This window comes from Lichenostomus cassidix, chromosome 2 (assembly GCF_008360975.1).
Source record: "Lichenostomus cassidix isolate B80296 chromosome 2, HeHo_3.0, whole genome shotgun sequence".
NCBI lineage: Eukaryota > Metazoa > Chordata > Aves > Passeriformes > Meliphagidae > Lichenostomus > Lichenostomus cassidix.
In genome coordinates, this window is record NC_139482.1 from 3,368,696 (window position 1) to 3,382,188 (window position 13,493).

Sequence of the window (13,493 nt, forward strand, 5' to 3'; positions counted from 1 at the left end):
GCACCCTAAGTGATAAGGAGTTCTGCTTTCATCTTGATTGATATTTAGAATTTATATCCGAAGTGTTGTGAGTGCAAATTCAGCTGCCATCCCCAGTGAGAATTTCTGGTGTTAGATAACAAGTCTCCAGCTAATTAAGTAACTGTTCCCTGACTCATTACTCTGCTAATATCTATTTAAAACAGCCTTTTATGCAACAGTTTTGCTTTTTAAGTAAATTCTTGGCTTAGAAGTAAAGAGATTTTTTTTACAAGCTTACAATAATACTCATAACAGGAGTTATCAAAAAAGAAAATACGCAGTTCCAACAAAAGATGGCAAATTAGAGGGACGCAGATGAAAAGATTCTGTCTCACAAACACGCATATTTTAATATGCAGATAAGTCAAAGCCAAAAAGAACAGCCAGTCTCCTCCTAAAAATGTGCTCTTCCTACGTTTGTCTGCAAAAGCAACTTCCCAGCTCCATCAAACAACATTTGAGAGAGATTAGAGAGATACAGAACTTTCAAAGCCACGTCCACTGCAGCTCTCACCCACATGAACCATCCCACTGAAGTCTGGACAAACTGTTCAGATGACTGAGGGCTGCAGGAACAGTCTCCAAAAATGTGCAGTTTTCAATTACAATCTTCACAGAAAGCAGCGAGGCCGTGAACTTTGAGACAATGAGCAGAGTCTAAAAATATTGCAGCTCAAATCCTCCTCTCCCATCAGAAGGGAGAAGTCTTCATTTTGGTCACATCAACCGAGCAGCTGAGGATTAGCTGCTGCCTTTGACAACAAGAGGCAAAACGTGTGCAGATATTTTGTACAAAACACAGGATGGAACCACAGTAATTGTCACTGTTGAGCCGCTAGCAGAGTAAGAAAACCCAGGTTCAAAGTGGCATCAAGAAGAAGATTTTATTATTTAATTCCATCTTATATAGTCTTTTCAAAGGTCACCTGGATTGGTCAGTTCGAAGCCTCCCCCTAGGCCTGATTGGCCAGGCCTGAACTGTCCACATCTCGAGAAACTGTTTTTAATAACATCCAAACTTTATCTTTGTTTATAAAACACAGGGAGAAGAGAGAGAAGGATTCTCACAGGAAAGATCTGTGCTAGCCACAAATAATGACAAAGTAAGGACAATCCTCACTGTGAGGATTCCTTTGCCTGCTTCTTCCAGCCTCAGCTGTTGAGTGGAGAAGAATCACTGAGTCATGAAGGTTAGAAAAGACCTGCAGGGCCATCGAGTCCAACCTTTGACTGAACACCTACTTGACAACCAGAGCAGAGAACTGAGTGCCACATCCAGTGGTGTTCTGGATACTCCCAGTAAAAGGGACTCCATCACCTTCCTGGGCAGCCCATTCCAACACCTGGCCACACTTCCAGGGAAGAAATTCCTCCTGGTGTCCAACCTGCTCCTCCCTTGGTGCAGCCTGAGGCTGTTTGCTCTTGTCCTGTGCCTTGTTTCCTGGGAGAAGAGGCCAACCTTCACCTCACTAAATCCTCATTCAGGGACTTGTGGAGGGCAATAAGGTCCCTCCCAAGCCTCCTTTTCTCCAGGCTAAGCACCCCTAGCTCCCTCAGCAGCAGAGATCAAGGCCCTTCTTTCTAGGATACTCCCAATGGCACTGAGGCTGAATTCCAAAGGCAAATCAGGGATATGTGATTTGCATCCTTTTTACAAAATATTATTTTTGCTAAGGGCTCAATGGCTGTACTTTTATTCCCATTCAGGTATTGGTTTTCAAGCAGGCTCAATTATCACCTTCAGGCAAAAGCAAAGTAAGGGAGGAATGAATGAGGTGTCCTTTGGTGCTGCATGTTTTCAATTCCTAGGGAGACTTTTCCCTAACCCTGATCCTCTCCGTTCCAAAGCCCCTAAGAATACTCATAAATTTCAGGGACACAGTTCTGATCTTTGGGAAGTGCCAACTTTTCAAAAGCCAGCACCTTCAAAGGGCTCATTTCCACCACCAAGGGCTGCCTCTTTCCCCATGTGACATCGGACTTTGGTGTGTGTTCACACAGTGGTGAAATTCAACCTACAGACAAGTGTTTATTGCTGCAGAATTATTGCAATAATTCTGCCAGAATGAGTGGATGGTACATCACCATTCAGCTTTGATTTGCTCCTTGCACAAGGCCACCCTTTGCCATGTGTATCCCAAAAGAAACAAGAGAATGTGAGATCAAAACCAGGCAGGATAACTGGACATGGCCAATCTGATGGCATTTTTCTCCAGGAGTTTTATCACTTAATATAATTTCACCTCCTTGCTTGTGGGACTTTTCATCTCCTAGTTACAATCAATCATTTCTTGCCTTATGTTTCTCTCCCTGACTACAGCTGCTAGAGATGTTTCTTTGCCAAGGAATCATAGCATGTAGAGCTTCCACAAAGGGCTGGGTTCTGTCAAACTGAGTAATTCCTGGTAGTTCTGAATCCAGCAGGATTGACAGACAAAAGGATAATTACACAAAGCTTTCAGAGTTACAGGCAGCAGACTGTTGTTTGTCCTGTCAGGGTTTTATTCCCCACAATTAAGGGACTTTGTAAGGGTAAGGTTATTCCCATTGCTAAGTACTTGATTTCAATCAGATTGAAAAAAATAAGATTAATGCTTATGAGATCTCGTATTCAGAGTATGCACTGTGTCATGACTATGCCAAGTGAGACAGGAATTGAAAAATTTTAAGCCATATATTTATAAAGTACTAGCAAACACTACTGCTACACTGGAGCCTTAGAAAATTTCTCTGCAGCTTTGGATTTTTTTTTTTTTTTTTTTTTTTTTTTTTTTTAGAAAAGGAATTCTTTCTGATAATGAACTGGCAGAAAAAAAAAAAGGTGATATTACTGAAGAAGAGGCAGAAAAAAAAAAAAGGTGATATTACTGAAGAAGAATAGAAAGAGATGTGTTAAATCCTAGGACTCCCAAGGCAAAGAAGAGGCTCCTGGAAAGCACTGCCTTTTGACTAAAGTTCCCTTATGCAGCTATGGTATAAAAGGCAGCAGATGTGGCAAGGAAAACAGACCTCAGGGTGCCAGGCAGCCCCAAGATCTTTTCTTTATCCTTGTCCCACTCTGCTGCTCTTCTGGAATGTCCCAAAAAAGGAAGACATTTTGAGAGATATCCAGACTTCAGCATTTTGCCATTTCCTCACTACACAAAGGAGTTTTTGGTTCACCTCAGGGAGTTACACCACTGCAAGGATAAGGACAGGGCAGGATTCAGCCACTAAACTCTTCTGCATCTATTTCTAGGCTTTGTCTGTAAAATCAAATAAGGAACAGATGGGAATTGTCAGCAATTTAGACCCTTCCCACTCAGCAGTGATGCAGGGAGTTGGCTGGACTCTTACCTGAAGCATTTTCAGCCTAAATGGCACCTAAAGTGGTGCTTTTTAAATCCAGATCCAAATGCAGGTGTTTAGAATCTAGGGAGACACATGGAAAATATCTGACTAACCATTTTCTGCTTTATCTGTTTGCAAAGCATTGCAGAGCTCTTCTGAACATGTGGGGTTTGTTATCCTTATTGTCTTAAATAAAAACTCTGTGATTCCTATTTTATTTGGAAGGATGTTGACAAGGAGGCAATGCTAATACCCCACAAACAGTGGGAAAATAACTGACCATAACTCACAGGACAATAGGACTTCATTAAAGAAAATTTCAGTTGCAGGCTAGAAAGGGAGATGTAAAAACAAGGAATGAAGAACAGACCTTTTCAAAGGCCAATGCTCTGCCAGCCTTGACTCAGTCAAATTCGAATGGATCACATGCTTTTGCCCACAGTAATGCTCACAAAAGTCTTACATAAACAGCAGCTTCCTTTGCTGCATCTACAGGGCACAATATTTACCTCTATTCCTGAAAAATAAATGGAAATTTGAAGCCAACCGTCAGTTTCCATCTTGCACTTGTGTATCTTCATGGTTGGCTTCTCAAACGAGGTGGTTAAAACCCTCTTTCTCATCTTTCCCCTCCACAACCCCACCAATAAACCCCTTTTTTAGGAATTAGGAAACCTAAAATCTCAATTTAGGCTTCATCTGATGGAGGAAAGAGATTGTTCAGGAGACACAATTCCCAGGGAAGGAGGTTACAGCAGGGACATTCCACGGGGCAAAAAAGCAGGTGAGGGGCCAGAAGTGTGCTGAATTTAATCATTCAAGTAGTCCTTGTCACAGCACAGAGTGCTTTCTTCAAAAGGACCAAAGATAATATTTCCCATCTGTGGAATTTTAATGAATAAACTCTGTTTATTTCTGTTACTTCACTCTCTCTTTTTGAAGAGAAATAGGAAAAATGTGTGTAATTTCTTTCTCAATGCCCTCTCCGTTCTCAGAGAAGCAAAAACTAAAAAGCACCAGAGCCTTGAAATGCTGACAGCTCAGGAATCAGAGTAAAGTGAATTTGAGAGGTCAGACAACAGGAGCTTTGACTGACAGGACAGCTTAAAGCAGGAGAGAATTGGTGAAAACAAAGAATAATCAGAGGGAAGGTTCAAAAGAAACAAATAAACTTGAATATTTCCATTCTTTCACATACAGCATCACAGATCTAAAGTGGATTCAGAAAACATTTCAGAAGGATGGTGAAATTCATGAGCCTTTAAAATGAGAGATTCAGACTGTACTCATCCCAGCTGGGATAAGCACTTCAACTTTTATTCATGTTATCCCTCTCTGTAAAATGGAAATGACATTTGCCACTCTTGCAAAGCACAGATCTGCTAATAGGAAATGACATATAAATGCTATATTATTGCTAATATTATTGTCGTTGTAATCATTATTAATGTTAATTTGTACAGTGATATCAATGGGTTATTTATATTATTAAATAATTAGCAAGTTATTAATAATAATGATAGTAATAGTATCTGTTAAGTTTATTACCTGAGAATGCAGATTATTTTTCCCTTTTTCACTATTATTAAATTAGCTTAAACACGAGGAGCCTCTGTTTCCACCCCTTCCTACTTTTAATGTCACAAAACACTTTGCAAGAAAGAATTTCATCATTTGAAGCCTTTTCACCTGCAGTTTTAATGTGACATTTAGGCCAAAGGCAGGGATATTCTCACCCACGAGTGCTAAAATTGGTCCTATGCCTCATCCCCTTCTCTGAGCTCTTGTCCTTGATGAGAAACCACTCAGCTTCCCTGGGACTGAGCTGCTCCTCCTGCAGCTCAGCAAACAGAGGGAATCCCCACCCATTTCATGGGGAAATGTTTCCATTGCTTGAAGTGCTCTAAATAAATCCCAGGAAACCTAAAATCTCCATTTAGGCTCCTAAGTTAAATGCGTAAGATCACGTGGAACTGATGTTGCTTAAATATGGTCTTAGCACAAAGGAAAGAAACCCAAAGATGTGTAACTTGCCTACTGGAAAGTAGCAGAATTGGATTTTTAGCTTTTTTCCCCATTAAAATACGGAATCTTGCTGTGAAACTAAACGTTTGCACATGAAACAGATGGAATGGACCCATCTGCCATTGGGAAACAATTTGCAACAAGTAATTACACTGCAAAAACTGGGTTTGGTGATATGTCAGGACTGAGGGAGATGACTGAACATTAACAACTCCAGACAAATTACTCGAAGCACACGTTTTTCCCATCAGCAGAGATAACATGTGACCCACTGGCAGAGATGGATGGATGGATGGGGAACAGAGGGATTCTCCAGGCAATCATTTGGGATCATTTTGTTTTGATTTGCCACTGCTGGGAGTTTGACAGGAGGATTAATTCAGTTCACAATACCTGCAACTCAGAAGCCACACCGAGGGGATTGTGGATTACACACCAATGTTAGAAAAGGGAAATAAAATGGTACAGAAGTCTCTCACCATGTGGATTTTGCTGCATCTAGCCTGGAATCTTGAATATCCCTGTGTTGGGAAGTTGGAACAAGTCTGGAGCAGGGCAATAAAAACAAGCTTTGGACAGGATGTGCTGATGAAAAAGGGAGGAACTGTTACATCAGCTGCTAATGCCCAGCGGATGGGGATGAATTGTTTAGGGGGCAGGTTGGATTAGGAGTAAAATTATAATCAGAGGAAGCCAAGCAAATGAAGAGTCTGATTTATTAATAGTATTTCCAAACAGGCTGACTAGTACATGTTAAAATCTCCAAATTCTCAAGTGCCTGCAAATCCCTATTTGCACTTACTCAGATTTTAGAGAAACCCTAAGATCACAGTTATATGCACAAAAAAACAACTGAAAAAATGGTGATCTGAACAAAAAGGAACTTCAGGAATATGGATTTTTAAAAGAAACCCTGCTATACAACAGGACATAAAAATATCCTGAATTATCCCCCGAGAGATTGGCTGGATATGACCTAAAGGGAGTTTTCTGACTCCAGTGCCTATGATTCACCATATAGCACGCTCAGGATTTTCTTACCCCTGGAAACAAAAAACAAACCCAACCAAAAATGACAGTCCTTTTCCATGGCTGGTTTCAGTCACCAGCCTCAGAGCCACACTGTAATTGGATGCTGAGAGGAATAAAAGCCACTCTGAAAGACAAATTCTATTCTCAGTTCCACCACTCCAAACTGCCACTGACATTTCTTTTTCCTAAACTGCTCTAAATTTTGTCACAGGAAGCAGAATTTGGCCCCTCATGCTGAAGCCACAGCAGAGGCTCCTTGATTTGGGGCCAAAGTCCACGAGAATCTGACTTTTGTCCCAGTCCTGAGCAGACATTGCTTCTGATCTGAAATGCAGAGAACACCCAGATGTTCTTAATAAAAACCAGGACAATTTGCAGCAGATGCCCAGCTAGTGTAGACTCTTTAAAAAAAAAAAAAAAGGGAAACAACTACGTCTGCTGGAGTTTCTGTAACTGATTAAGCCACTGGCCTGGAAAAACAGATCCCTGCTCACAAGTCCAGCAAGAGCACAGCAGTAGAAACAGATCCCCTCTACCATGTAATTTGCAGAATAAGTGGAAAATGGTGTCTGAATCTCTGGGTAACTTCTTTTATTTTTAGAGGGCAGGTAGGAAAGAAATAGCTCTTACCTGCCCTGACCTCATTTACCATTTTGTGAGTCCCCAGTCATTTTCCTCACCAGAGAATGGAAAAAATGCTGGAGTGATGTATAACCATTTTTTGAGGTTTTAAACGTTACACTGTTTATAGAAAAGAAGTGTGAACTGGAAACGGAAGCTTATTTATTTATAGTCCACTCCTTTCAGAATTAATCTGATTTGGGTACACTGATAAGTCTTGACTGAATTCAAGCCTTTTATAATTTTGTGAATCATGTAAAAGTTTGTGTTAATTAAAAATCACAAAAATTATAATCTGTCAGTAGCAGGAGAATGTAGCTGACTTTAGCCACATGGGGAGGAGTTAAAATCAAGCTTTGTTTCCAGTCACACATTTATATTAAAACAGTACAAACAAATCCTCTGGTAATCACTTTCAAACTTTAATAGAGGTGCTGCTGCTGCAAATGCAGATGGGACTGCTACACATCTAATTTAGCATTAGATAATTATAATTAGATAATTATAATAAAAGCAAGAGAATTTCAAATAATATTCTTGGATCAAACACAAGATTGGCTGTTTGGGATAGAACATTTCCTTAGGAAAGATGTCCATCCTGACATCCTCCATCTCCTGTTGATGCAGAACTAGGGAAATCCTTACTCAAGTTTTTCCTGAGGTAAATTAATACCTGTCACTCCTTTGAATGTTTGAATCTACCTTTTAATTTTCATGATGCCTACAATTGAAATATGACTATCAAAAGCAATTAAAGGGAACAATTCCGTTGCATTAACAATTATTTTAATTGTCTGCAATGTTTTAACTGCTAATACAATACAAATACCACTACAGCACAGAGGAGATAAACTGAACCAAGCCAGTGATTTCTTTGCTGCTTTACCCACTTCAAGCTGATTTTCAAAATTAATTGTTTTCTTTTTAATTCAAGCCAGGAGAATGGAAAGACATCATACCTGACAGACATCATAGTGCTCAAAGAGGGACAGCAAACCGATGTCACTGCGACTCGTGATGCCTTTCAAAATGGTGATATTGCCATTCCCAGAGTCCAGCTCGATCACGTTGTTGAAAACATTGGACACAGCTTTGCCAGTCAAAAGCAAGTTCACCAATTCCTGTTTGGGACATGATAAAGAAAACCAAACAAAAAAAATAAATCAAACAGTAGTTAAACATCAGCACAACACTGATTCAGGGTTGATAAAGTTAACTGAGCCCTAATTTATGTGGTGGCTTCAGGTTTATGGTTGGGATTAGAATGGCTTATAAAAGGATTCCAGATATTCTGGTCAAAGTGTCCTAAAGTAAAATGAGGAAATCAAAAAATCATAGAATATTCTGTGTTGGAAGGGACCCACAAGGATCATCAATTCCAACCCTGGCCCTGCCCAGACATCTCAACAATCCCACCCTGTGCATCCCTGGGATCATTGTCCAAACACTTCTGGAGCTCTGGCAGCCTTGGGGATGTCACCATTCCCTGGAACCCTGGGCAGTGCCCAACACTCTCTGGGGGAAAAAACTTTTTCCAGCTGTGGCTGGAGGTTTTGTCCAAAAGGATGCTGTGAGAGACAGCATCAAAAGCTTTGCTGAACTCCAAATATTAGAGGAGTTTTCAATGTTCATCCTTCCCGAGGCAAACTGCTGCTAAACAATTTTACTCTCACATCCAACCCTCAACCTTCTCATATTAGTGTTGTTTTGGTGGTTTTTTTTAATGAAAACATGTTGGTGTCCCTTCTTCTCTACAATGAAAAGTACAGCATGAATGATTTAAATCCAAAGCCTGGGCTGTACTATATGACATTTCTGTATGTTCTGTATTTTGTACGTTGGACTAGATTACTTAAATTATTATTATTTCTGGATGAAATCTCATTCAGTAAGCCATTTACCCACAAGGACCCAGATCACTAAGATATTCATATTTCCTATAGGTGATTTTGGTTATTTTCTCTCCAGTTGAGGTAGGGGTGTGTCAGAGGCTAAATACATGTGAGAGGATGGCATTTGCACATGTGAGAGTGCCTAAAATTCAAGGAACAGAGACATGGGATAATTTTCTTATCTAACATCCCAGCAGGGCCAGCTGGGGTGCACCAGCATGAAACCAGAGCTAAGAGCAGGCTGTGCTGCAGCAGTGAACCAGCTCAATTCTAATAAATAGCATATGGCTAGAAACGGGAGGGGAAATAACAAAGAAAAAGTTTCCAGAAAAAATACTGCAAATTACCATGCCCAAAGACATGAATAGCTCTGGTATGGCCAGTTTGGAATTGGTCTTAAAAATACTGCACACAAACACAGCTCTGTGTTTCTCCTGAAGGACTTCTCATAACTTAGAGGTTTTTACTGATATTTTTAGCACTTTTTATTCACCATCACTCATGTTCCACCACCTTCTTGAGGAACCATTGTGCAGCCACAGCACAAAAGTCCTCTAGCAACAGGAGAAGAACATGAAGCCTCTCATGAAGTCTTTCATGAAGTCTTTTGCAGCCAGAAGGGCATTAGAGAGAATCATGGAATCCCTGAGGAGCTGTAGGATCAGACAGGGAAGCCCAGGCACCTTTCTGAAAGGGCAGGGAGGGAGAACAGCAACATCTCAGCACTAAAACCAAGCCAGGAGCCCAAAAGAGGCAGAGGAGAGGAGTGTAAGGACATGGACACACAGAAACAGGCCACAAAACCAGCCTGGAAAGCAGAGAATCTCTGAAAGCAAAGGCAACAATGTGCCAAAACACAAGGAAAAACAATAAAGGATGGATGTGCTTCATGTTATGGGGATAAAGGAAAAAACATAAAGTTTGTGGAGAACTTATAGCAGCTTCCCCATACCTAAAAGGGCTCCAAAAGAGCTGGAGATGGACTTTTCACAAGGCATGGAGTGACAGGAAAAGGGGAAATGGTCTTAAGCTGAAGGAGTGTAGGTTTAGATGGTATTAGGAAGAAATTCTTCACTGTGAGGGTGGTGAGGGCCTGGAGCAGTTTGCCCTGAGAGGATGTGGATTCCCCATCCCTGGAAATGCTCAAGAACAGGCTGGATGGGGCTTGGAGCAACCTGGACTAGGGGGAGGTTGGAAGGCTTGGAACCTGCTGAGCTTTATGGTCCTTTCCCAAGCCACTTTGTGATTCCATGAGTCTGTGACTCCAAAATAAGAAATGCCACCTGTTCCCAGAGGTGAGCTCCCAGCAGAGGCACAGGACATCCCAGAACTGCTCCCTGAACTCACCTGAGTGCAGTAGCCATGGCTGCCAATCAGGCGGTTTGTGAGCACATCGAAGTCATTGCGCACCCTGAGCGGGAAAACACAAATTAAAACACAATTCTGTTTAAATACAATTAAATTGAAGCATAATCGCTTCGTTCCACTAGACCTAACATCTCTAAATCTTGGGGGGAAAACAAAATCAAACTGTTTCCCAGCCATAAATATAGCTCTGTGATTTCTGAGTCCTTTCAAAGTGATTTTTTGCATGGCAAAAAAAAAAAGTCAATACATCAACTAAACCTGTGGCAAGGAAAAGTTTGGTAGAGCTAAGCTTGAAGGAAATAGCTGTGGAGGAGAAAAGAAGTCACTGTCACCACTGCTGCCTGAACAGGCTTACCTGAAACAGAGGCCAGACAAAGTTAGGAGAATAAAAAGCAGATTAATTTATTAAAGGCCTTTAAGGTGCATTCAGGGCAGACAAAGCCTACTGCAGAGGCTACACCCAAAATGGACTCTGAGCCACGAGTTCTCCACATTTTAAAAGTTCTGTCCATTAAGATATCAAGCCTTAATTCTCCAATTACACCTTCAGATGATGATGTCAATCACCCCAAGTTTGCTCCCCCAATTCACTGCTGTTTACATATTTTGGGGCTCTGAGGCAGCAAAGTGTCCCTGGGTTTTCCAACTGAGAGGAACTGTTTTGCCTAAAATGCTGAGAACAGCAGCTTTAGCACCCTCTATGTAGTCCAGAGCTGTACACTAAAATTACAGACACACAAAAATATAGAAGCTAAAAATCCTAAGGCATCACCACTAGTTGGAACTCTAGAAATTAGAATTACTGAGCTATTTGTCTGATAGAATCACAGAATGGGTGAGGTTGGAAGGAACTTCTGGAGGTCCTTTGTCCACCTCACTTCTGGTACCTCCAGAGCTCCCCAGGTCCACATCTGGATGGTTTCTGAATACCTCAAAGGAGGGAAACTCCACAATGAACCTGGGCAACATACTCCAGTAGTCAGGTAAGATTTGCTGTTTGCTATTCCTATCATAAATACTTGTAATATATCCGTACAATCTATACACTACATTGTCCATGAAAAGAAGAAAAAAAACCCTCCAGGTGTACACATTTATAATGGTGCTGTGTGGCACCTAATTCTATGCTGTGACATTAAAGAGAAAAATCTGTGAAACAGCATTATCCATAATTATGGAGTAATGTCTCCCCAGACTAAGTTCACTCTCTCCTAACTCCTGGAATTATTGAATTAGTGATTGGTTGATGGCCAATGAGCAATAAAGGTTGTAACTGTGATCATTTTTTATCCTGCAGATATAATGGAATTGCAACCGTTATTTCATACATGAATAAATGTTTAATCTAGGTTTGAGAAAAAACAATGTACTACATTCTGGGAGAGTTGTGGCAATAAAACCCACAGATTAATTCTGGGGGTCATAAAAAAGCTATTTTCCCTCAGCACAAAATATGCTGATCTCAGTTGTTTTGACTCCATCCTTATTTTGATATTGCTACTGAGGTGGAGAGAATGCCTGAATGATCATAAGTTAAAAGTTGTTATTCTACATTTTTACAGGCTCCTCATTCTCATTTGACTTGGGAAATCTTCTGTGCATACAAATATTCATGCTTCTTGACAATTGGCATAATTACTTCTGTTTTAAAAAGAGAGTATTCTGTTTGTGACAAAGCAGGAGTTGAATTGATGAGGTCAGGGTAAAGGTAGCTGGAAATTTCCCCTTAACACTGCTATACATGCTCCTTTAAAAATTTATTTATTAAGTAAAAACCAAGGATGTTTCCTGTCTCCATCCCAAAACTCAGGTAATTATTTTCTCCTGGGGTTTCTCTGAATGCCAAAATCAGAACGTAATGTGTAATTTCAAGGTTTACAGCCCTAAAGTATTTAAAATTATTCAAAAAGAGTCAAAGTCATGGAATCACAATTCCCAAACTTTCAATAATTGTTTTCTCAGAGGATTTTTCTGAATGCCAAAATCAGAATGTAACATATAATTTTCAAGGTTTACAGCCCTAAAGATCAATTAAAATAATTCAAATAAAGTCACAGTCATGGAATCACAATTCCCAAACTTCCGATAATTTTCTCAGAGGATTTCTCTGAATGCCAAAATCAGAATTTTGAGGTTTACAGCCCTAAAAGTATTTAAAATAATTTAAAAAAATTATAGTCATGGAAGCACAATTCCCAAACTTCAGGTAATTATTTTCTTGTAGGATTTCTCTGAATGCCAAAATCAGAATGTGACATAATTCTGAGATTTACAGCCCTGAAAGTATTTAAAATAATTCAACTAAAGCCATAGCTATGGAATCACGATTCCTGTTCTGAAAAATGCATTTTATCCCTTTTACAATAACATATTTCATCCCTTTCAAAAAAACTCCTTTCAAAGACAATTTCCAAGTCAGCGTCAGACACAACAAAGCGCCGCTGACGTCTCTCGACGCTGTGACATCGACAGATTTCAAAAAAGGATGGGGAAAGTGTGCCTGTGACACGGAAAACTCCCGTGCACCACGGCAAGGCATGGATGGGATGATAAACATCTCTGGATTTCGGCCATTTCTCAGTTTTTAGCAACGCTTTCGCCTCGCCAGCGCCGTGGGCAGAATCTCCAACATGCGTCAGTCAGGGACAGGGGGACAAACGCCACACACAATGGCAGGAAGTGCTAATTCCTCCTGTAGGCACAAACAATCTGGGAGGCTGGAGGTGGATCTGGGATCTTCCACGGGGAGGACAACATCTGCCTTTGCGATCAGCGCTGCTGCTGAGGAAATCGACGTCAGGCGCAGCGTTTGCGCCTCTGCCGAGCGTTTGGGGTGTTATTCCTACCTGCCAAGGGCTCTCCAGCTCCTCTGCAGGTGTGCTGTGGTGCTCTTAGTGCAAGTGCACTCCATGCATTGTGGAAATGTCAGAGAGTGGTAATTATGGGGTTTGTTTTCTGCCAGTGTGGAGATATTTACTGGTGAGAAGCAAAGCTGGAGGGTTTGGTTATTCTGCTGTCCTGGCAGTCAGATGTCAAAACAGATGAAATGAATAAATCACTACTGCTCATACTGCTTTGTCCAGCAAGGAATCTTCTATTTATAACTTAAATCACTTTAGAAAAGAACAAAAACCATTACATTTTAAGCCAGGAATCTTCTAAGTTATCCCAGTGACTATCACACAACGACTGACTCCACAAATC

At 40.7% G+C, this 13,493-nt stretch overlaps 1 protein-coding gene across 2 annotated transcripts in view; it reads right to left on the minus strand.

Annotated features, from left to right (window-relative positions):
- The window catches only part of MINDY4 (MINDY lysine 48 deubiquitinase 4), a 65,596-nt gene that overhangs the window by 10,904 nt on the left and 41,199 nt on the right, over window positions 1-13,493 (minus strand). For both annotated transcript variants that reach the window (XM_085050157.1, XM_085050156.1), the window contains exons 14-15: window positions 10,269-10,332; window positions 7,989-8,150 (exon numbers count right to left, since the gene is read on the minus strand). In XM_085050157.1, coding sequence (XP_084906283.1) covers window positions 7,989-8,150; window positions 10,269-10,332 — 226 coding nt within the window. The remainder of the gene's footprint in view (window positions 1-7,988; window positions 8,151-10,268; window positions 10,333-13,493) is intronic.